The 26,248-nt window shown below is 39.1% G+C and overlaps 1 protein-coding gene across 3 annotated transcripts in view; it reads right to left on the bottom strand.

The window, feature by feature from the left end:
• MACROD2 (mono-ADP ribosylhydrolase 2) overlaps positions 1–26,248 on the bottom strand; it is a 2,305,220-nt gene that overhangs the window by 1,535,197 nt on the left and 743,775 nt on the right. For all 3 annotated transcript variants that reach the window (XR_009740200.1, XM_061435643.1, XM_061435644.1), the window contains exon 5: positions 5,756–5,872. Coding sequence is in view for 2 of the 3 variants with exons in the window: in XM_061435643.1 (XP_061291627.1) it covers positions 5,756–5,872 (117 nt within the window). In the remaining variant the exon portion in view is untranslated. The remainder of the gene's footprint in view (positions 1–5,755; positions 5,873–26,248) is intronic.

Raw genomic sequence — 26,248 nt, 5'->3', positions numbered from 1 at the left:
CGCTCCCTGGCTCAGGAATACCGACTTGGTCACCACCACGTCTGTAATATGGACCTGGTTTGTTACTGGGAGCAACAGATTTAAACTCTCTGTACCTGAATTTCTCTCTGTGTTGGAAGAAAACATCATTTGCGATGTCAGTTCCTCACAGACATTTCAAACGGACTACTGAGCGAATGTCTCAGAGCACTATGATTTCTTGATGAAGGGCACAAGAGAAGTCCTAATTATTACCAACAGTACCTTTTTTTAAGCTCCCATCGTCTGATGATTACTACACCTGGGAATGGCCTAAGGAAGTTGATCCTGCCACTCCGTGGCATTCACACATGTTATGCTGTGGTCTCTCGCCCAAGAGTTTCCCTTCAGATGATTAATGGACAGCACTGAGCTGGATGCTAATCATGCCCTTTGATGTTGTACAAAGATTAAATAGAAGCATTTAAAGAAAAAAAAAAAAAAACAGAGTCCACCATTTTATATACACAAATTTAACATTTTCCCATTTATCTTTGATGATTATTCAGCCCTAAGGCCTAAAAGTAGTGCATTCTCAAGAAATAAAATAGATATGTGACCTATGATGAAAATCATCAAATAAAGTTGATGTGACTTCTTTATTTTATTTGTTCACCTTTAGAAGAAGGTCCATTAAGAGTAAATTTCTTAAAATAACAGAAATGAACTTCTTTGCAAACTAGAAGCAGACTCACAGACATAGAAAACAAACTTATGGTTACCAGGGAAGTGGTTGTAGGGTGGGGGAGTGATAAGCTAGGAGTTTGGGATTAACAGATACATACTACTGTATACAAAATAGACAAATGACAAGGACCTACTGTACAGCATGGGAATTATATTCAGTATAATACCCTATGATGGAAAGGAATTGAAAAAGAATATATATACATATGAAAATGAAAGTGAAGTCACTCAGTTGTGTCCGACTCTTTGAGATCCCATGGACTGTAGCCTACCAGGCTCCTCCCTCCATGGGATTTTCCAGGCAAGAGTACTGGAGTGGGGTGCCATTTCCTTCTCCAGGGGATATTCCCGACCCAGGGATCGAACCTGGGTCTCCTGAATTCCAGGCAGACGCTTTAATCTCTGATCCACCAGGGAAGTCATATATATATATATATATATATATATAAAACTGAATAACTGAATCACTTTGCTATACATGTGAAACTAACATTATACATCAACTATAATTTTTTAAAAAAAAACTAAATTTTTTAGATAAAAGATTTTGGAATTAGGTGTATGGTAAAATATGATTTAAAAAACACAATATATAACTAACACTGATTTCATAATTTCTTAGAAATATTAGTATACCTTTACATCCTCATACCAGCAACTGGGGCCTCCCTAGTAGCTCAGTTGATAAAGAATCCACCTTGAGAGCAGGAGACCTGGGTTTGATCCCTGGGTCGGGATCCCTAGAGAAGCGAATGGCAGCCCACCACAGCACTCTTCCCCAGAGCACGGACAGAGGACCTGACGGGCTGCAGACCATGGGATCGCAGAGTCAGACACAACTGAACGACTTTCCTTTTCCTACCAGCAGTTATCAACCAGTCTGCCACCTTTAACAATCAAAGCATTTGACAGATATTTCTCTAGTATCCATTATACAAGAGACTTCTAGGAAGATGGAAAGTTTGCATAAATAACAATAATAATAGCAAGTGGCATGTGCTCTCAGCATGTTAACATGCAGTCTTCTGGATTTTGAGGGAAAAGAAAGTACTTTTAGTTGAGTTGCTTCATGGCAGAAGTGATATTTGAGCTGAGTTTGGAAGATAAGTAGAAAGGAAGACCGAATTCTCTAGAAACTCTCCAATATAGATCACATGTACCATGTACAGACATGCCATCTTGAGCAATTCAGATCATGTAAAAGGTCGTAAGCAGCTCAAGATAGGAAAGTAAATCATGGAAGGCCAAAGATAATCAGGCTAACAAGTCTGTGTTTGAGGAAAAACCCACTGAAGGATTTGGAGAGGAGCAGAGTTAGATTTAGCAAGAGGGTATTGCAACCCACTCCAGTATTCTTGCCTGGAGAAACCCCATGAATGGAGGAGCCTGGTGGGCTACAGTCCAAAGGGTCACAAAGAGTTGGACATGACTGAGTGATTAAGCACAGCACAGAGTTAGATTTTAGTCATTCATTCAAAAATATTTCTTGAGCCCCTGTTAGGTGTCATACATTTTTTCTGTATGGATACAACAATGAATGAAAAAGATGCAGAAAAATAACTACTGCCCTCATTCCAATCTGGGGACACAGACGAGAAACTAAATAAGTAAATGACACAGTGTATTTGAAGGTTAAATGCTACAGATAGACAATCATAAGTAACGCAGAGAAGTAATTAAAAATAGGTTAGTTAGGGTGATACCCGAGGTGAGGTTTGAGCAAGGATTTGAATTAGGTGAGGGCAAAAACCACACATATATCTGGAAGAACAGAATCCCAGCTGGAGGGGAGGCGGCTAATGAAAAGACATTAAAGACCAAGCAAAGCAGGCTGTGTGAGTGAGCGGGAGGACAGAAGACGGTAAGGAGGGTCCCACATCACCTGGAGCCTGCAGACAGTCACAGGGACTTGGAATTTAGGAATATTCATCTACGAAGACTGGGCAGAACGGACTGCAGGAGGGCAAGAATTAGAAGTAGAAGCAATAGGCAAAAACCTCTTTGTCAGGTGAAAATGTTTGAAACCATTCGTTCGTTCATGTTAATTAGGCACATATGCTAGATATTAATCCCAGGATTGAAATTGAGATGGACAAGCCTTGGCTACATGAAGCTGACCCTCTCAAAGATTGACGACAGCATGAACAGAAATGTCCAACTGGTTGACGATAAAAACCTATAGAAATCTAAATTTTATTATGAATCCAAAAAAACCTAGTATTATAAAAGAGAATGTATCAAATGGTCAAATCATACAAACAGTCCTTAGTTCACATTCTAAGTCAATTCCTTAAAATACTGACCAATATTCTTTCCACTCATAAGATAACTTTTGATAAGAATGACTGGCCATTCTACGTCAAAAAAAAAAAAAAAATCATTTAAAATACCCAAGTAGTGAAGAAATGCTAAATCTTTGAGGCTTATCATTCCACCGATTATGATGGATCACAGAATACAGACTCTAAGTATAATTACTTCAAATACAAGCACTTAGGAATAGATTAATTTAGCAAGCATGAAGGAAGCAAAGACCAGTCCAAAATTACCAAGTTTGTCTGTAACCCAGACAACAGCATTTTGCAAACAAATTGCTGATGCACGAAGATATTATCACTGGTGACTGGATGACTGGCTTTAGTACCTTAAATGATAAAACCGCTGTCACAGAGGACAGATAGGAACTAGACTCTGCTGTCAAACTGTCATGGAATTATTAAATATGGAAGGGAAAAATGACCCAAACAGTATGTAATGAGCTCCCTTTTCATTCTTTCGCTACAAAAGCACATCTGTGAATTGTTAATGACTCTGAAATGGATGAACCAAATTGATGAGAAAGAAAAACATCTCTCAGGGATAGGGAAAAGGAAAATGAACACACAGAATGTTTATAAAATATAATCTAAAACACAAGGGCTGGTGAAAGTACTGTGATACACTACGGAGCAATGTGCAAAGTCTAAGCGTTATTTCTTACTGTTTTCATTGTTTTTATGTTTTTTAATGTAGATCATTAATCTCATTAAACATAGAGAAACACCGAGATCTATTCACAAATACCCCATATCTGTGGCGTTCTTGAGGTGGTTCTGCCATCCTAGTCTGGGAACTGCTACCCTGCTGGATGATTTTCCTTTTTCCCCCTAGATGTGCCCTCTGGGCTGGTGTGTCACCTGATTCAGTATCTCAGCTCACAGAGATTCCGTACTGAGTTCTGGCGATTGACTTTTCCATGGCTAGAGCCCTTGTTCTACAAAGACTTATTTGCCCTGGAATGCCCAGGAATCCCAGTCATGGAATTCCTCAAGCACAGGTATACACTGATCTTTGTACCTCAGTGTCTGGTGTTGTAGAAGCCTTCAACAACCCTGAACTGAGCTGAATGACAATCAAGGAAGCTCATACAAGAGGGATTTCAGACGGGAGCAGCCACATGAAACAAAATGATCATGGTGTCTATCTATACAACAGATCCACCATTCAATTTGGTCATAGTTAATCATTCTGAGGCTATCTGTCTTCAGAAATCTCAGGGCTGAAGAACTTTTGATTTATGCTTTAACTTATAAGAAAGAAAGTACTGAATCAATAGGAGACTATAATTATTGGTTTAAGGACAGTCACCAGTCTGAAAATCATCAATAATCTGCTTGTCCTCAGGGTGGAATCGGTCGACTGTATCATGAAGGTAGTATGGCAGTAAGAAGGAAGAAAGACCAATATTGGTAAATAGGGAATTCTATCCTCCCAGAAAGGGAAATCTCCTTTAATACTCAGGGCCTCTGAGTCAGAGGGAGTGCTCAGAATACCACTGCACGCAGAGGACTTATATGACATAAATATACTTTCCAAGCAAGAGTGAGGGCCATTGGCCCATGATTTGACTCTTTCACACAAAAAAAACAAGGAAAGGAAAAGGAGAAGCCATTAAAGGAAAAATTAAGCAGTATATAACAGATGTAGTTTCACTAGCAATACACTGTGTGGAATCCAGAATGTAGTATTGTTAATTTCCACAAATAATATCATTTTAATATATTACTACTCACTAAAAATCCTCAAATTTAAATATACTTCAGTCTTAAAAATATAACACACTTGATCTCGCCACTCACACATGTCCATGACGAATTCATTCCTATAACTAGTCTATAGAGTCCAAAGGTTGTGTTATAACATTTTAGTCACATATTCTCCATGATTAAAACAGTAAAAAGAAATCAACTTCATTTTTAACCCCCACAAAAAGTGTTCACCAGAAGGTTATCGTAAAAAGCAGGTGAATGGAAAAAACAACCAATTGGTTTCCCAATTTCCAGACCAGTGCATGGCTTAATGGTACAATGAAACCCTCTACCTCCACCCCCAAGCCCTGAAGATTATGTGATAGAAAAAATCGGTGCCTTTAACCAGCTTCTCTTTCAGTATTTTCTATTCCACATCACCCTACGCAGTTGGCTAAACGACCAAGCAACAAGGTCAATCAAATGCAATACTTTTCTCCATTCAAATATAATGGAAATTTTGACCATTCCACATTCTAAAGAGCAAATACATTCTCACTCTGACAACCACATTCCATTGGCTTTTCCTGAAAGCCAAGCGTGACAGATGCTTTGGCTGTAATTGCCAATCAGCCTTTCCATGGCAGCTGAAAACACAATACATCACTTTGATCTCCTTTGCTCTAAACACATCCACAATCAAGAAACCTGAACAAGGAATAAGAAATTGGCATCATTTCTAGAAGCTGTCACTCCACAGCATTTAAATACTATAAGGTGTAGTTTGCTCATATTTTTATTTTTCTGTTTCAGAGACACTTTGTTGAGGATCTGAACAAAAAACACCTACAATTAAACATTACTATATATATATATATATATATATATATGTCAAAAAACACACTTCATTACCATGTACAAAATCTCAATACAAGCACATTTAGACACCGCCACTGCCACTTCCTCCTCCAGTTACCCACCTGAGGAATAAAACAAGAATGCTCATCTGATTTAGAAACAGTACTCAAAAGAGCTGAACTCACATTTTGCAGGCAGGTCATAGCCACACGTGATCTTTGCATGTCCAGTTTCACAGCCGTTCAGGTTACGACATTCAGCGAGCAGACAGGGCCCAGCTGCTCTGTGAATACAGCCATCCACTGCAGGAGAGAGAAAAAAGTTAGCCCATGTTTGCTGTTTTGGAAACAAAGGCACCACCTGGAACAGGGAAAGCCAAGGAACTCAAGTTTTTCCTCTTAGAAATCCCCACACCCCTGGGGGAAGGAAACCCACGGTGTTCAGTCCCTTAAACACCATTTTCTCCTCTCTCCAATTCTCTCTCTGTGCCTCCAGTTCGTGTGGTCGGCAGAAGGAGCAGGGTTCAGGAAACGGCAATGCAGTTTAACGTTAAACAACAGGATCCTTAGCTGGTACTGCAGCCTGGATTTGTAGTCTATTCCAGCTTCAACTGGAAATACTCCCACCATGTCCATTTCAAGCTATCAACTCCATGTCACCTAAACACAGGATTGCGAAGAAATGCTACTGATTCTGTCTCCAAGGTGGTAAGTGCTGCCTCCAGTACACCAGAGGTCATAGAAGAAAAAAGGTCAAGAAGCAAGAGAATAAAAGGCACTTGGGAACACTTGCCATCATGGCAAAACTGAGACAGTAAAGCTGTGGAAGAAGGACCCAGACCTCTAAGTTCCTTCCCCTCTCAACGGTACGGCACAGATACAGTAGATATCTGCAAGGTATCTAGGGGTTAGATGGTGGGCAAGAGTGGCTCACGTCTGGAAAAGTGCCTACAAGAGCGGCCCTCACTCTCTTGACATGGAAAGGAGAACCTCCACAAGCTCCTGCTCCAGTTCTGCTCGCCGAAGAGGCCCTGCTCCTCCCCAAGCCCGGGTCTCACCAGCTTTCTGAATCTCACCTCGCCCCGCTTCATCGCTGCCCTTCACAACGAGAATGACCTTTTGAAAACACACACCTGATGCCACTGGAAATTAAAGCTTCATTTGACTAGATTAGGGGCGAGCAACGTAGGTAGGGGGCTAAGACCAACACACATAATCTAGTTGTTAGTGAGTGAGTTCCTTGGACAGAAAGGAAATGCAAGACTGAAACGAAGGGTTACGAGAATGAAAGAGAGAGAGTACTAGTAATCTGGGCTGTGAAAATCGACCAAGATATTAGTGGTCCGATAATAACTGAAGAAGGAAATGGCAACCTACTCCAGTATTCTTTCTTGGAAAATTCCATTTCCAAGGGAGCCTGGAGGGCTACAGTCATAGGGTCACAAAGAGTTGGATACGACTGAGCTACTGAGCACACAAGTGTGATAGTTCATAGTCCACCATACCATGTAATTGATCATTGTTTACTATTATCATTATTTTGAGAGGAAACTAGATATTGAATGGGAAATTTTTCACTGAGGGGCATGTAACTTGTCTAAACGACTAAGTGGCTTTTGCTACCACTGACTGAAAAGGAAACGTTTTGGCTGAACAAGTCTCTTAGGGAAACAAGCTCATCTGGGCTTTCCTACATCACTGATTGCAGACCTATAAAATCTGAGAATAAACCTGAACCTCAAAGACCGTCACAGCAAAATGAACTCTATACTACAGTGTTTCAGTAAACCTAGCTGAAATTCATATTCTACCTTTACCAGCCATATGCTGCTTAAGCCCGTTTCTTTAGCAATCAGTGTCAAGAATGGCTGTACCTAACAGAGTTATGCATGGAATTTGAATAATATAACATTATATGCCCTGTCTTAAACTCCTTAGGTGGAATATTTGTGTAAATTTTTAAATAACTAGTATTTTTATGTAAAAAAAAGAAAAATATAGAGAAGCAAGAAGAGTATGCATACTACTATTTACCCTCCCACCTAGAGAACTCTTCAGCAGTCTGATATTTGTTGCTCTTTCACTGGTTACTCACACACACTCACAAATATAATTTTTCTCTTACAAAAAAAAAAACAAAAAGCTCATAAGTTTTGTTCACTCTTTCACATAGCAATTTTACTTTGTGAACTATTATATAGTTGTTAAAAAGAACAGGTCAACTTTATATGAAAGTTCAGTTCAGTTCAGTCACTCAGTCGTGTCCGACTCTTTGAGACCCCATTAATCACAGCATGATGGACCAAACTCATGTCCATCAAGTTGGTGATGCCATCCAGCCATCTCATCCTCTGTCATCCCCTTCTCCTCCTGCCCCCAATCCCTCCCAGCATCAGGGTCTTTTCCAGTGAGTCAACTCTTGGCATCAGGTGGCCAAAGTATTGGAGTTTCAGCTTTAGAATCAGTCCTTCCAATGAACACCCAGGACTGGTCTCCTTCAGAATGGACTGGTTGGATCTCCTTGCAGTCCCAGGGACTCTCAAGAGTCTTCTCCAACACCAAAGTTCAAAAGCATCAATTCTTCGGTGCTCAGCTTCTTCACAGTCCAACTCTGACATCCATACATGACCACTGGAAAAACCATAGCCTTGACTAGACGGACCTTTGTTGGCAAAGTAATGTCTCTGCTTTTGAATATGCTATCTAGGTTGGTCATAACTTTCCTTCCAAGGAGTAAACATCTGTTAATTTCATGGCTGCAATCACCATCTACAGTGATTTTGGAGCCCAAAAAATAAAGTCTGACATTGTTTCCACTGTTTCCCCATCTATTTCCCATGAAGTGATGGGACCAGATGCCATGATCTTCGTTTTCTGAATGTTGAGCTTTAAGCCAACTTTTTCACTCTTCTCTTTCACTTTCATCAAGAGGCTTTTTAGTTCCTCTTCGCTTTCTGCCATAAGGGTGGTGTCATCTGCATATCTGAGGTTATTGATATTTCTCCTGGCAATCTTGATTCCAGCTTGTGCTTCTTCCAGTCCAGCATTTCTCATGATGTACTCTGCATAGAAGTTAAATAAGCAGGGTGACAATATACAGCCTTGACGTATTCCTTTTCCTATTTGGAACCAGTCTGTTGTTCCATGTCCAGTTCTAACTGTTGCTTCCTGACCTGCATATAGGTCTCTCAAGAGGCAAATCAGGCAGCCTGGTATTCCCATCTCTTTCAGAATTTTCCACAGTTTATTGTGATCCACATAGTAGTCAGTCCTAAATATGAAAAGATTTCTAAGTGAAATGCCAGGTTTAAAAACTAGATACAATATGTGATACATATACAACATATTGTATCTATTTTTAAACATATATATTTTATCTATTTTTTATGTATAGTCACAATTTTATTTACAAATGTAATACAAACACACATACATACACACCCACATTTACATGTATAGTACACATGTACTAGAAAGATATATACCAAAATATCAAAAGTGATTATAGGATGTGAAACAGAAGGTGAAACTATTAAGAAAAAAATTAGGTTCAAATTTCTCTATGTTTAAATTTTTTATAAGAGCATCAAGACAAGTATTTTAAAGTGAATATGTGAATATTTTTTCTTGGCAAAGAGATCATTAGTTACTTAGTTTGAAATGGATAACTAAAATAGGATTTGATAGTGTACTTAATCATATGCTGTTAAATATTGCTGCATTATTTAGATTGCAGAAACTGCAGTTTGTAAATATCTAATTCACAAAATCTTCATGGTTATACCAGCATTCATGACTGCATTAGGGAAATGAAAGTCAAGCCGAAGAGCTATTTAATAATAATTACTCCAGCTTAAATGTATTGAGTGCATCCACATGCCAGGCACTATACTAAGGACACTCATAAAGTACACACTAATTTTATAATCTCCATTTAATGGGAGCTTAAAGGAGGTTAGTGAGTTGCCTACGTTCACAAAATCACAAAATACTGGCAATGTGATGCAGAGCTCCAGTTCCGTCTGATGGAGCAGCCATGCAATTAACTGCTGAAGTTCACTGCCTTCGGAACTAGAAACCAGGCGGCCTGACCTCAGCTCTTGCATGTGGTGTATTGAAACACTATGTTATGCTACTTTTTAATTCTCATCAGTTCTATGAATTACAATGTACATGCAATCAAATGCACAGGTGTGAAGTGCAGTTTTGATGAGTTTTAACAAATGTATACACACTTATGGAGCAATAATGCCAATAATGCTTAGGAAAGTTCTCCTGTCTCTTTTCCATCAAATTCCCCTCTTACCACCCAGAGGGACCCCATGTTCCAACTTCAGTCACCTTAGCTAAGTCTTGTCGTATATAATCTCAAACTTCATATAAGAGATGGTGGAGGGGCTCAGCATATTTTTTAGATTCATCTGTGTTGTTGCATGTATTAATATTTCATTCCTTTTCATTCCTGAGTAATATCCCATTGTTGAATATAACATTTTTTTTAATCCATTCATCTGTGAGTGGGCATTAGAGTATTTATATTTTTGGCTATAATGAAAAAATCTTTGTTTTGTGGCTATATGTTTTCATTTCCATTGGACAAATACCTGTGAATAAAATTGCTGGCCTAGTGTATGTTTTACTTTATAAAGAATTAATATATAATTTTCCCAAGTGATTATACCAGTTTCCATATACCCTCAGCAATGTAGGAGAGTTCAAATTTTGGCAGTCTTTGGTGTTTTCAGATGTTTCCATTTTAGCAATCCTAACAGACATAAAGAGGTATCTCATGATTTCAATTTTCATTTCCCTGGGATTAACGGTGTTAAGTATCTTGCCAGCTTCTTACTGGCCATTTATATATATTCTTTTTGGAAGTGTCTGTCCATGTCTTCTGCTAATTTTCTCATCTTTCTATTACTGAGTTGTGTTAAATGTGCTATTTGTTCCATACAATTTTTTTGAAATGTTAGATATTTTATTTTTTCAGTTCTTATGATTTTCATTTTTTTATAGTTTTCATATTACTCATGAAACTTCCCATATTTTAACCCATTGCTATGCTTTGTGTGTTATTCACTCAGTCATGTCCAACTGTAGCCCACCAGGCTCCTCTGTCCATGCAACTCTCCAGGCAAGAATACTGGAGTGGGTAGCCATTCCGCTGTCCAGGGGATCTTCCTGACCAAGGGATGGAACTTGGGTCTCCTGCATTGCAGGTAGATTCTTCACCATCTTAGCCACAAAGGAAAATGAATTAACAGATTTCACATAATAATTTTGAAGTCCCTGTCTGCCAATTTCAATATCTAGGTCAGCTATTAATCTGTTTTTACTGGCTGATTTTCATGACTTTCGGTCACATTTTCTTATTTCTTGCATGTCAAGGAATTACTGATGGCATATGAATATTGTGAATATGTTGGAGAGGCTTTAGATTTTATTTTCTTTCTCCAAATGGTACTTAAGTTTATCCCAGCAGGTAGTTAACTGCCAGGCAATAGGGAAACTGAGCTCTAGGCTTTGCTAAGGCTGGTTTGTTTCATTTTTTCTCTTTGTCCTAGGATATAGTCTTTATTCCTAAAGCATGAACCTTCAGGGGTTTTAGTGGAAATTCCAAGGTATTTTGCAATTCCCTCTAACCTGGGGGGATTAAAATTCTAAACTGGATATCCTTACACTGAGAAGATGATGAATGCTCTATTCAGCACCCTCAGCCTTCCAGCTTTGGTTTCCTTCCTGGACTCCATGGAGTATCTCCCTGCACAAGCATCACTCAAAGTCCAACCAAAGACTGAAGGTATTCATTTATATATTCAGTGGTTCCCACTCTGTGACTGTCCCTGTTCTGAGATCCTTATCGGAATTCCTAGTCATTCTGACAACCCCAAAGTCAGTTCTATGATTCCTAAAGCCAATAAACCTATTGCTTTCAGTCTGAGCCCCAACAACCATTTGCCAGGCTGGGTAGAGGGAGCCCTCAAGGTCAAAGCCATTTAAATGTAGATTTCACTCAGTGTGGTTTCTTTCTTTAAGAGGATTGACTGCTTTTAGTTGCTTTCTACTGCCAGTAAGTACTTTTTGTCATTGCTTTTTATTTTGCCAAAAACCTGTATATACTATTAGTGGGATGGCTAGTCCGATACAGGTTATTCTGTCATTGTCAGAAGCTGGAAGTATATACATTTTTGATCCATATAAATATGATCTCATATTACTTGAGAGCTATATTTCTGGCCCTTTGGGGGGAAAAATATGTATGAGAGAAAAAGACGGTGGTAATATCCTGGAGTGCAAAGTCAAGTGGGCTTTAGGAAGCATCCCTATGAATAAAGCTAGTGGAGGTGATGGAATTCCAGCTGAGCTATTTTAAATCCTAAAAGATGATGCCAAGAAAGTGCTGCCCTTGATATGCCAGAAAATTTGGAAAACTCAGCAGTGGCCACAGGACTGGAAAAGGTCATTTTTCATTCCAAGCCCAAAGAGGGGCAATGCCAAAGAATGTTCAAACACAACTGTACTCATTTCACATACCAGCAAGGTAAAGCTCAAAATCCTTCAAGCTGTGCTTTAGCAGTAAATGAACTGAGAACATCCAGTTGTACAAGCTGGATTTAGAAAAGGAAGAGGATCCAGAGATCAAATTTCCAACATCCATTGGATCATAGAAAAAGCAAGTGGATTCCAGAAAGACATCTACTTCGGCTTAGTTTACCATGTTCAAGCCTTTGGCTGTATGGATCACAACAAACTGTGGAAAATTCTTAAAGATATGGGAATACCAGACCACCTTACCTGCCTCCCAGAGAAGGCACTGGTGACCCACTCCAGTACTCTTGCCTGGAAAATCCCATGGACGGAGGAGCCTGGTGGGCTGCAGTCCATGGGGTAGCTAAGAGTTGGACATGACTGAGTGACTTCACTTTCACTTTTCACTTTCACGCATTGGAGAAGGAAATGGCAACCTACTCCAATGTTCTTGCCTGGAGAATCCCAGGGACGAGGGGGCATGGTGGGCTGCTATCTGTGGGGTGGCACAGAGTTTGACATGACTGATGCGACTTAGCAGCCGCAGTTACCTGCCTCCTGAAACCCATATGCAAGTGAAGAAGCAACAGAACTGGACATGGAACATCAGACCGGTTCCAAATTGGGAAATAAGTATGTGAAGGCTGTATATTGTCATCCTACAAATGTTTTCTCCTCTAAGAATCATTCACAATATTTACAGGACAAAATAGCGTCCCTTTATGTTCCCACAATATTCTGGTTTATACAGTAATTCCACATTACACATAGCAGAATGTGTGTCTTATTGCTTCATCTATCAGCATCTTGAGGGCACAGTAGGTGGCCTTTTCTCTTGTATATCCCCAGCTATCTCAGTAACTGACATTTTGTAGGTCTTTAATACTATTGAATTAAATGCAATTAAATTTGAGAAAAAAAGCAGTGTAACTTATTTTTTAATTTAATATACTGAAGAAGTAGTAAGGCTACTTTAAAGGCAAAGAATCAGAAATTTGAAAAGTAAAGTTAAATATACAGCAACAAGGTTGTAGACACAAATCTAGTGATGAGCTACTACATTAGAAGTATTAAAAATTCATAGAATCTGAAAATGATCCACTTCTCTCAGGTACGGGGCAGGCTGCTGGAAGAGGTACTCCTTTAGTTTCACTTACGGGAGCTTGAAAAGGCAGTGAGCTTAATAGTGGCTGATGTGAGATTCAACATGGTGCTGTTTCCATCTCCCGTACCCTGCACCTCAAGGTGAGGGGGATGGATGGCCAACAGTCAACATCCAGGCTCACACAAAAGATATTCAGTCCTGTCCCAAATGTCTAAACCTGATTCCAACTAAAAAATTCCAAAATCAGAAGTGTAAAAGTTGAACATAATTTTCCAGAGAGATTGGACTACATTTGTCTCATATTTTACAAAATATGTATCCTATATGAAAAAAAAGAGAACTACTCTCCGTAAATAGGTTCACCAAAGCCCATTTATTTTTCTTCTTGGGCATATAGCTAGACGGTACTTTCAAGCCACCCTTCCAGTTATGTGTGGTCAGGAGACTGTGTTCTGTTTAAAGGAGTATTGAGTAAAAGTGATGTAACAACTTCAATGTCCAGTCCCTAAAATCCCTGCACATGTCTTCCATCTAATCTCCCGTTGTCTGTGGGCAGGATGCAGGGGCAAGACTCCAATGCCCTGGAAAATAGCACAGCAACTAAATGGAAAATATTTGAATACCAAAATGATTCCATCATCATCCTAGGCTCTCAGGACTCAGTGAACCAATTCACTCAGCCTGTCCCATTCACTCAAATACTTGTTCCTCCTACTTTGTGATCAAAACCAGACTAATGGAAGGTAAAGGCTGAGGACAGCCTAAAAACTGCCTGAGGTGTGGTCAGGTGGGAATGGGGTGAACAATGAGGTCTCCCACAGGGCTGGTCTTCATCAGGTCTCCGAAGGCCAGGTTTTCTGCTGTTCGAACACACCTGTCATTTACCATCCTGACAGCCAGGCCAGAACGCTCGCAGGCAGATGGTTAACTGTGGCAAGGGCCCTTGATTCCCCTCTTATTTCCTCCAGCTACCTAACAAAGGCTGGATTCAGAGGACCTAAGCCTATTAATTAGGCTGTCTTAACTAAGTTTTCTTACACTATAGCCTGGACAATTAGACCACCTAAGGGGTAGAAAGATGAGTTTCAGCTGTGCTTGGGGGAACTGTTTTTCACTTTTGTCCTTTTACCTTGGTGTTTAGAGCTTGGAATGTTTTATAGCATAGTCTTTTTCCACTATTTAAATAGCTAAAATAAAGACAAAAAGATATGGGACATAAAACCATAACAATTAGTCTGACCTAGGATTTTTTACTCATGGATTCCAAGCTGCCTCTATGGCATTCCTCAGGAAAAGCTCCCTATTTTAAAAACAAATGGACAAATTCATGCTGAAGATATGAGAGGAAAAAGCAAGCCATAAGGTACTGAATAGGAATCCATCAGATACTGTGGACCACTGAATGCAAGAGGCAGCAAAAAAAAAAGAAAAAGAAAGAAAGAAAGAACCAGGAGAGAGTTCTAAATATATGTTTAACAAAAAATACTAAAAGCACCATTTAGTGAAATCCAGTTATTTCAGAAATTGGTCCTGTGAGGTCTCTCCCTTGTCTTACAAAGACAAGTTTCTAAACCACTTTTAGCAAGAGGATTCTGAAGTTCTTAGACCTGTACATATTTATTTAATCTTCTTCTGTAAATAAAAGATAACTTAATCTAAAAGCTGCCACACAAATCATATTAGCCTGAAAAATAAGAGGCTCTCTCTCATTGACTATATCCCTTAGAAGCTCAAGAGGATACAACAGAGTTCTTTCTAAATCAAATCAACATAAATTTATTAAACTACCTTGCACAAAGCATTCTTCAAGAAGCTGTGAGGGGATCCAATAATGATAATAATATGTCTCGTCTTTGGAGGATTTACCAAGTGCCTTCCAGGATGCTAAGAGACTTAGAAGCTTTCATCCTATGAGAGGCGGCTTTGCAGAGTGGAAGCAGGATGACTCTGGAGACACAGGCTTGAGTTCCAGTGCCACCATTTGGCTCCATAGGTTGCGTTCCTCATCTGTAAATCGGGGACCCTCACAGGAGCTCTATTCAGCATCATAAGAATTTTTTAAGTAAATTAGTTATTATGTGACAAGCACTTTGAATAAGATCTGGCATGTAGGAAGTTGGCAATAAATGTTGGTTAAGGAATGATGCTAAAGCTGAAACTCCAGTACTTTGGCCACCTCATGCAAAGAGTTGACTCATTGGAAAAGACTCTGATGCTGGTAGGGGTTGGGGGCAAGAGGAGAAGGGGACGACAGAGGATGAGATGGCTGGATGGCATCACTGACTCGATGGACGTGAGTCTGAGTGAACTCTGGGAGTTGGTGATGGACAGGGAGGCCTGGCGTGCTGCGATTCATGGGGTCGCAAAGAGTCAGACACAACTGAGCGACTGAACTGAACTGAACTGATGCTACTACATTTTATCATCATAAACATTTTACAGGTATGATTTACTAGCGAGAATGACTAATAAGCAAATAAAGAAGCAGAAGTTAAAGAATCAGTGCAAGATTTGTAGGAGCTAGGGTTGGAGTGCACTTTTGCTTATTATTAAAAGTGTGTTCCCAATCCCTACTCTCTCGTGCTCCCATTCAAGCAAAGAAGTGTAAACCATAGTCCCTTTCCTTGGAAACCAAGTGACTAGAACAGAAAGGCTCAGAGCTTTTTATTTTCACTAAAATAAAATGTAGTTAACAATATACAGAATATTTTATTAGCATGGAGAATATGTCTTTTAATAGATTAGCAAAACTTTGGGGAACATTTTACATTCTAAAGTGTTGCATTTTAAAGACCTTTGACAAAATTACTACAAGTTTAATTATTAAAATGATTCTGCCTGTTGGGCTCTGACTTTTTTACTTACTTTACTAATTTTATAAAAGCTGAAATAATACAATAAGTGCAAAAACAGACATCCAGAATCACCCCCGTGGCAGATATGAATTCAAGTTTTACATCTCTCAAAATGTGGTCAGTATCACCTGGGCAGCCTGAGAAAAATGTAGACTTTCAGACCTGACCCCAAATCCAAGGAATCTGTCTCTCCAGATCACTGTCTCAGTGAGACCTAGATCTCCATTTAATATTTTCCACAGATAATACAGATGCACACAACCAGCTGAGAACTTCGAGAATCATTCCTTCACACTATCTTGATTTCTTAACAAAGCTCCAGAGAGGGGTAAGTAGTCTGGTTTATGGTGAGTAATCTGAGTGTTCACTGAATAACAATTTGCACTTAAAGCCAACAATATTAACCTAAACTAGAACTGAAATCCAGTACCAAGTAGGATTTTTGTTAAATACGGCTTCACAAAGACAGATATGGCAATCATGAAATGCCTTGCGCATGAAGAAGTCCTAGCATGGTCTCCAAAGTAAGGTCACAAGACATCCATACAGAGAATGGAAAAACACATTCAAACGTCTATTGATAGTTACAATTTTTATCTACACAGGCAAGAATGAAGTTCAAATTTACTAATATTTAACATATAGATTTACAGTAGTACTTGTGTATAATTTATAAGTAAATGCACACACACATATAGTACTGAACGAGGTAGACGATTTAAAAAACTGGAGTCAACAGAGGTCAGAGAGAGGGATTTTGAGTGCTGCAGAACCAAACTGCCAGTTGCTATCACTTAGATGTTCCTGTATCTGTATAAGGGGTATAGTATCAGTACCTGCCTTGTAGGGGTCTTATGAGAATTGAATGAGGCAACATTTGTACAATGCTTAGCTTAGCTTGCATAAGTGTTTAAGGAATCTAAGTGTAACAGATCTTTCTACCACAGCAGTTGATTCCCAGAGAAACACAGCAACTAGTCCCATTTGATATCCATGTCCTTGGCAGTGTGACTCTACAGCTTCTCCCATCAAGGGATGGAATCTATTTTTTAATCATTTATTTTTAATTGGAGGATGATTGCTTTACAATATCGTGTCAGTTTCTGCCATATGTCAACATGAGTCAGCCACAGGTATAAGTATGTCCCTTCCCTCCTGAACCTCCTTCCCACCTCCCACCTCATCCCACCCCTCTAGGTTGTCACAGAGCACTGAATATGAGCTCCCTGCATCATGCAGCAAATTTTCACCAGCTGTCTGACTGCACATGGTAGTATACATGTTTCAATGCTCCTCTATCAATTCTTCCCGCCCTCCCCTTCCCCCACTGTGCCCACAAGTCTGTTCTCCAGTCTGTGTCTCCCATGCTGCCCTGCAGATAGGATCATCAGGACCATCTTCCCAGATTCCACAGATATGCATGCATATACAATATTTGTCTTTCTCTTTCTGACTTACTTCACTCTGTATAATGGGCTCTGTGTTCATCCACCTCATTAGAACTCACTCAGATGCATTCCTTTTTATGACTGAGTAATATTCCCTTATGTATATGTACCACAATTTCGTTATCCATTCATCTCTCCACAGACATCTAGGTTGCTTCCACATCTTAGCTACTGTTAACAGTGTTACAGGGAACATTGGGATGCATGTGTCTTTTTCATTTATGATTTCTTCAGGGTATACACCCAGTAGTGGGATTGTTGAGTTATATGGTAGCTTTTATTCCTAGTTTTTTAAGGAATCTGCATACTGTTCTCCATAGTGGCTGTATCAATTTGCATTCCCACCAACAGTGCAAGAGGGTTCCTTTTTCTCCTTACCCTCTCTAGCATTTATTGTTTTTAGTTTATTTATTCATGTATTTATTTATTCTTTTGGATGGTGGCCATTCTGACTGGTATGAGGTGAAACCTCACTGTAGTTTAGATCTGCATTTATAAGAGATGGAATCTATTTCAACACTCCTTGACTCTAGGTTGCTCACTTGGAGCCTTGCTTATTTTCCAGGCCAGATTTCTGATGGATAAGGAACCACCTGGAACAGAAACAAACTGGACTAGCCAGCTCTCAACTTCCCTGGCAACTGACTATAGTCCCATGAGTGAACTCAGTTAAGATGAGAAGAACCTACCAGCTTGTGGTGAACCCAACAGCATTAGGAGTTATACGAACAGCTGTTGTTCTAAGCCACTGAAGTTTGGAGGATGTTTGCTACACAGAAGGAGCTAAGTGATATACTTAGCTTTTATCATCAGGAAAAATACAAAATATTAATCCACTCTGAAAGGAAGGAACAAAGGAAAAAGATTAAATAGCTGCCCTAAACTCTAGGGGAACAAAAATCATAGAGCTAAAGTAATCAAGTGAAAAGCTGATTCCATTAGAGTTCACCTGTGGCCTGCATGAAAGACTTATGTGTCAGGTACTGAACAGCATCAGTGTTCCCTTTAGGGAGGAGGAGGTCTCTGGGAAAAAACAAGGTGGACAAGAAGATCTATGTAGTGAAGCTTCACAGATAGGAGGGATTTAGTGATGTGAAGAAGCCTGGGACTGACATAAAAAGTAACTTCTGTTAAGAACCTCCTGATCTTTCTGGTCAATTTGATGATGAGCCTTGGGCTGTGATCCCAGGAGAAAATGACACATGCAATATCAGGAAGCAACAGTTAGAACTGGACATGGAATAACAGACTGGTTCCAAATAGGAAAAGGAGTTCGACAAGGCTGTATATTGTCACCCTGCTTATTTAACTTATACGCAGAGTACATCATGAGAAACGCTGGGCTGGAAGAAGCACAAACTGGAATCAAGATTGCTGGGAGAAATATCAATAACCTCAGATATGCAGATGACATTCTACCTTTATGGCAGAAAGTAGAGGAACTAAAAGCCTCTTGATGAAAGTGAAAGAGGAGAGTGAAAAAGTTGGCTTAAAGCTCAACATTCAGAAAATGAAGATCATGGCATCTGGTCCCATCACTTCATGGCAAATAGATGGGGAAACAGTGGAAACAGTGTCAGACTTTATTTTGGGGGGCTCCAAAATCACTGCAGATGGTGACTGCAGCCATGAAATTGAAAGACGCTTACTCCTTGGAAGGAAAGCTATGATCAACCTAGATAGCATATTGAAAAGCAGAGATATCACTTTGCAAAGGTCCGTCTAGTCAAGGCTATGGTTTTTCCAGTGGTCACGTATGGATGCAAGAGTTGGACTGTGAAGAAAGCTGAGCGCCGAAGAATTGATGCTTTTGCACTGTGGTGTTGGAGAAGATTCTTGAGAGTTCCTTGGACTGCAAGGAGATCCAACCAGTCCATTCTAAAGGAGATCAGCCCTGGGTGTTCTTTGAAAGGACTGATTCTAAAGCTGAAACTCCAATACTTTGGCCACCTCATGCGAAGAGTTGACTCATTGGAAAAGGCTTTGATGCTGGGAGGGATGGGGGGGCAAGAGGAGAAGGGGACAACAGAGGATGAGAAGGCTGGATGGCATCACTGACTCGATGGACATGAGTTCGGGTGAACTCCGGGAGTTGGTGATGGACAGGGAGGCCTGGCGTGCAATTCATGGGGTCGCAAAGAGTCAGACATGACTGAGCGACTGAAGTGAACTGAATAGAATAAACATTTACACATTTCTCAGCCCAGGAACTTGGAGCAGTTTTCAGCTATGGGTCTACACCTGTCTTTATCTCTTCAGTTCTTAGGAACTGATCTTTAAAAATCAGAAGACATGTTTTTAACTCCTAGAACCTAAGACATAACTAACTGCAGATACCCAAGAAACTGATTTTTATTTCTCTTGTTGAACTTGAATCCCCAAGTGAGGATAAGAGAATATTTCTCAGAAATATTTACAATAGACCTCCCAATTTTTCTTTGAAAAAATATGAATGAATGATTTTTGTGTCATCTTCATTAGTTAGAAGAGTAAGAAAGTCAGTTGATTAAAATCTTACTCAGATTATGATAAAGATATTTAGTTGATGCTAATTTCATGGTAAATTATTTGAAGACCTTACTCATGCATTCCTTCCACATATCCATGCTATCACTTAAAAAACTTTTCTTGATCAAGAAAATGTCATTTTGATATCATTTCTGGTTTCCTACATATTATCCATTTTCATTTTCCCCACTAACAGAATCCCTATATTGACTGGGGTGGCTATATGACCAAATGAAATCCATAATTTACCATCAGCTCTTTCAAAGATGAAAAAGATATGTGTGATCAACTTAGATGGAAGGAGAAACCATTTTGTGGGCTTCTAAGAAAGCTCATTACAGAGGGCGTACTCTCACAGCTCTTTATATTGTTATGATGATGGTGATAATCTCTGACTTTCCCATTCTTCCACCTGCCTGTATGAAATTAAAACCACGTCAGGCATCTGTAGCTGAGGAGTGAGCATGAGCCTGGAGACTATATTCTGCTATGGAAGAAAGAAGGGCTGGTATGTTCCTGAATCTCTGATTGCATCTGTGGAGATGTCACATTAGTCCTGAACGACTTCTCATTTGAGGCAAGAAAACAATTTTTGCTAATGCATATGTCAGCTAGGATCTGGGGTGGGGAATTGGGGCTTCTGTAACTTGAAGCCTAGTGCTATATTTAAATGTCGTGGGTATGTATTTTAAATACTAACAGTTGAAGGCTGTTCCTCCGGATGAGGACCTGCTCTTTGACCCTCAAATAAGTATTAATTACTGGTAAATTCTGAGTTGACAAAACATTGGAAAGGTAACAACACAGTTGGCAAAACTCCCAACAGTTCATTGGAGGGGCGAGGGCAGTACCGACTACATCCCTAAAGAAGGAAGGGTAGTGGGAAGAATGTAGAATGTGCCAGTCTGGCAGCCGTGTGACCTCAGGATGGCTTATAGTTCATCAGTTCTCACCAGGGAGGGATATTTCCATCAGCAATAAGGCTGGATTTACTCAAGGTAGATGCTACTAAAGGACCTGGAAAAGAGAATGAGGATCATATTTTTCCGGAATTCCACAGAGACACTCTGAGTGAAGCTAAATCTGCCACCAGAGATGACAGGGATTTTCAAGCAAAAAATATACTAGCTGGTGTCTCAACAGGTCAGTAACACCTTTTTTTTCTTTTTTAATTTGGCAAGTTTGCTTGATAAGAAAACATACACAACTCAGTTTTTATTCAAGGGCATCCTCATTGCTTCACTCAAACAAAGACCCTTCTCACGGAAATGTGAAAAGGCAGGACCTACTTGAGAGGATAATTCCTCAAAATAATCTTTAAATCTGATGTTAATAGAGTCTAAGCATTAATGGGAATTTTGACCTTAAGTAAAGAAGAAATAATAACTGCATTCTTAGAGTAGCTATAATAGATCTGCTTCTACAGAGTCGCTTTGCCTGGATTAAAGACATAGATTATGCCCTTGTTTCTGGAGAAGCCTTTATAAAAGAGAGCAGGCCAAGCAGAAACACAGAGGTAAGGAGACCTCTCTCTGTCCAAGAGATAAGAAATGAGTACATTTAAATACTTCCTATTCCATCAGAAGCTCCCCAGTAGCTGGGGACATAAGTTCAGAAGTAGGGATGATGAGGCAAGGTCAGTGTTAACAGGTGCCTTGGAGACAACCTCATTTGTTGTATCAGAAAATGAGAGCCATGAAGAAAGGTAATCTTTCCCAAAGGAATTTAGCTTTTAAACTTCAATCGTGTTATAGAATCTCTTCTCCTCATTTTCTTCCTGCAGAGAAGTAATATGTCATTTTATGGCCCATACTCCCATCTGTTCCAGGAAAAACTAATGGGTTTAGGGGAGATGAAAAAGGATTAAAAATCTGCGTGAGAGAAAAAGAAATCTCTGTGAACTTTCAACTAGATGTGTAAGTGTAAATGACAACAGGCTGTCTGCATGTATGCATTTTCAGAAACATAAAAATCTCTCCTGAAACACAAGAGAGAATCTTTGTTTTGGTAAACACTTAGCCACTTACTTCATTTTCCATCGTTTTAAAAGGACTAATGACCCAGGGTATCTGTAAGTCCCGGAAGGCAGCCCTTTACTCCAATTTGCACACATAAAGATGGCATTTACTGCTCTAATCCAAACCCTGGCTTTCTTTTCTCCCATTATTTATTTTCAGAAGGAACTCTGAGGGGCAATCAATCGTATGGTGAGAAAAAACTTAGAGCCAAGAAATATTTTGCTAATTATGCCAGGCAATAAAATTATACTTTCTTTTTGGCATTTTTTTTTCTGTTTAAAAAAAGGTTAGACTTCACTTACTAATGACTTCAGTTCAGTTCAGTTCAATCGCTCAGTCGTATCTGACTCTTTGCAACCCCATACACTGCAGCATGCCAGGCCTCTAACTTTTAGCAAAAGGCTATTTTTCCCAGTATTTCATAACTTGACACCTTTAAAATAGGAAAAATCTTCCCAGTGTAGCTCACAGTAGTTCATTAATTTGATAAAACTTCCTAATTCCTTTTCAGTAAAAAAAAAAAAAAAAAAAAATCAGTGTATGTACTTACATGGATGAAGACTTTGCCTTAAAAATTCTAAACTCTCATAGAAATATCTTAGTAAAAAATTCTCAAAGAGCATCCTATAGTAAATTAAATTTTTGGACTAAAAAACAATATTTAACCCAAAATGATAAGAGAACAGAATGAAGAGTGTCATACGTGATTTCTATAACTGAAGTTGTATTTCCAGGTACTCATCTAAAATATTTCTAAACAAATAGATCAAAGTTGTCTGGTTTTTTGGGTTTTGTTTTTGTTTTGTTTTTTGGCCAGGGAATGTTTCTACTTAGGAAAAAAGAATTTCATAATTCTCTCTTTGGGAAATGAAAGCAGTAATTTGCCCTTGAGTCTATAGGAGGGTCCTGGTGCTAATTAGACCTTCAGTGGACATTGAGTCCCGTATACCAGGCCTAGGTTATTTGAAAGTCAATTGAGGACCCCTACCTGCAGATTCTCAAAGATGCCCTCCTCCTGCAAGGCTACTGCCAAGGGAAAATACATTTCCAGAAGTCAATGGAGCAAAACTTTCCATTTTTACCCCTTTTTCAAGTCTAGGCCCAGTCATCAGGTCCAAAGACTCTTCTAGATAAACTCCTAAATATATTTGTTCTCTGATGACACACTGAGGGTATCCGAATGTGAAGAACACGCTACAGTTTTTTTCTGCTAGAGAAGGGTCTTTTGGTGAGAACTTTTGCTTCATAACTCACTCATTAAAAGTCAAAAATACAGGGCAGAATAAGTGGCGGGGGCTGTGTGGGAGGAGTAAATAGGTTTCTCTCTGTCGATAAAGCAGGTTTTGTTCATTCTTCAAGTTCACAGTAAAGAGACTTCAGAGAGGATAAAAGCCATGGCTGGGATAATCCTGCAGCTCATCGAAATGTCTATTTTCTTTTCCCCAGCGGAACCATTTTGCCCCATCTAAGATGCTTGTGGGAGAAGTTAAAACAGTCCACGTGTGCTTTCCTCCACAAAGGGGCCCTATATTTAACACAGCACACGCATCCAACACCTCAGACGGCTTTGAAGAAAGCTGTGTTTATTATGTGGGCTTATGAAATAAAAAGTACAAACTTTCTCATCCTGGAAAAATATGCAATGAAATTTACAGCCAAAATAAGGAAGCTGTGCATAATGTAACACTTGGCGAGAATTTTAATCAGTGGATCAGAAAGGCTGGATGCAGTTCCTTTCAGACTTGTCTGAGCTTCCTTAATTTAAACACCACGCACTGGGTCTTGGGAGAACATTTAGGAGACACTGTGCTTTCTGCAGGAGTGCCGAAAAGCACCACAAGCTAACTGAGAAGGGAGCAGGGTGCTAACCGTTTCAACCTCAGCAAATGACTGATGGCAACAGAAAGACAACACTGTTGCTGTAGAGAAAAGCCACGCAGATTTACATGATGATAAGGCATTCCAGCCACTGTTACTTCAAGCAGGTAAAGATGTTTTCCAGGTATCAGTCTGACTCAGTTTGGCTCTAAAGAGCACAATTCTGGACCTTGTCAGAGGTTTTCATGTGGGACTGTTGTTTTTCCAGTAGCTTTCAATTCCTGAGCAGCTTGACAGCAGTTCAAACGAGTTGAAAGTCGGGTCACATAATGTGGACACAAAACTGACCATCACAGAAAGAGTTATAATGTGATTGAAAAGCTCCAGGGAACCTATTAAGTCTGCTATCCCTGTCAGGATGAAACAAGAGCGATCCTGCCTCTGAAGCTACGATTTTTAAACAGTCCTCTAAGAAAACATTTTTTTCTCTGCCACCTGCACAACACTTGAGTAATTAGTATCATGTATATCACATGAAATCTCAGGAACTGAAAAGTTGAGAAAGAAGACTCAGAAATCACCTTTAGGTGTAAATTATATAGTGTTTAGACTTGACTGTATTACTTGTGTGGAGTAGTTTTCTTTAAAAAAAATATTTTTTTAAATTATTTTAAATGTAATTAAATTTAAAAATGTAATGAATTCTGGAAATACAAGATGTTGCTTGAAAATATTCTTCAATGACTCAGTCCTATGGAAGGGAAATGAGGAATGGGGAGGGCCCTTTGCTTCACTGCATAGGAGCCAAGTGACACTTGAGGTTCCCCAACTTTTTATAAACTGGCCTATTAAGAATGTTTTCAGAAATTAATTCAGAAATATGATCTGTTTAGAGAAAATACTATGTTTATGCTTCAGTATTTATTTGCTAGGTAATAAAGAATTCATACACATCCTAGCATCTGGAGAAAGCTATTGTTTGTGGACTTAACCTGTTGCAAGTTCTGTGAAACCAGAAATTAGTGTGAATACAGTTTAGGGCATCATTGCTTCACTTATCATACTAGTTAATATTTGGTTTCTAACACTCCATGGGAAAAGCAGAAAGCTGAGATGTTAGTAGAGCCATGAAACCACACTTTCTGGACTGTGTTCATAGTCTGCTTTAATTCTGGTCCTGCAGAAAAAGAATCTCGGTTTTCAATAAAGAACATTTAAGAAAGCATATCTCCTTTTAGCAAATAGTTTAATGACAATCTTGATATTTTCTGTTGAAAATGAATATTGGAACCAATGGAAAAAAAAAAAACAAGTTTCTTCCCAGAAGGCAGAAAAAAATGATGCTCCCAAATTCATATAAAGTGCATGATACCTCATAATCAGGGAAAACGTATATATTAGTGGTTTTGAATGTGAAGAAAAAAGTGCCTGGGAGAATTTGATGACCAGGCCCTACGGCTGTGGGAGAAAACAAAACTCAAAGGATGTATTTATGTAAGTTAATTATGCTAGGAAAGATGGCTTGGAGGTAAAAACTCCAACAAACTAATTTAGGAGCATGGAAATTATTCCATTATGATTGAAATTAGGTAAGAATGGCTTGACAATTAAAGAAAAGAACATGAGACTTAAGTAATATAAAATCAGCAGGCATAATATCTGTTCAGAACTAGATATTTCCGACTACAGAGAAAGCAAAAAATAGCACCAATTTGGAAAGTGTAAAGAAGAAAGAAGATAAATCACCACTTGTATATGTCTATTGCTTTATTAAAGAAATGCTTAAAATGTAATTCATTAGGTCAAGGCTTAAGCATCCTTTTAAAAAATTATTCTGCATTTTTTAAACCTTTCTACCTCCTGCTCAGGCCCTTTCACTCATAATACAGTTTTTTTAAAAATTAAAGTTATCTTGAAATCTTAACTGTTAACCCCCTCTCAACTTTTCAACTCTTTAATTCTGGTCACTAAGAGTAGTGAGGTGCTATTATATAAGTTATTCTTTTATTACCTCATTTATTCACTTTTATTATTTGATGAAGACTTCACAGGCACCTACTATGTGCCAGGTACCACTTAGCATTGTGGATAGAAATCTAAAGAAGCACAACCTTTAGCAAAATGGCATCAGAATTACACGTCATAATTAGGATAGTCATTAGCCCTCGTATTAGAGGATTTGTCGGTGCTTCTCCTCTCTGTTGCACTCAGTGAAATCTGCCAACCAGCTGAAACCTAAATGCTCTTTTTATGTAACATCTCTCAGCCAGGCCAATATCCATTTGTTACCCCTCTGATTTGGGGCAGATTCCACAGTTAGATAGGATGGACAAACTTCTGCTCCATCACTACTATTTGTGATGTTGGGTGAGCTGCTTAGCCCTTTTGAGCCTCTTTCC

The sequence above is a fragment of the Bos javanicus genome, chromosome 13 (genome assembly GCF_032452875.1).
Source record: "Bos javanicus breed banteng chromosome 13, ARS-OSU_banteng_1.0, whole genome shotgun sequence".
Classification (NCBI taxonomy): domain Eukaryota; kingdom Metazoa; phylum Chordata; class Mammalia; order Artiodactyla; family Bovidae; genus Bos; species Bos javanicus.
The sequence above is the reverse complement of the archived record's forward strand: the minus strand, read 5'-3'. Positions and strand labels throughout refer to the sequence as shown.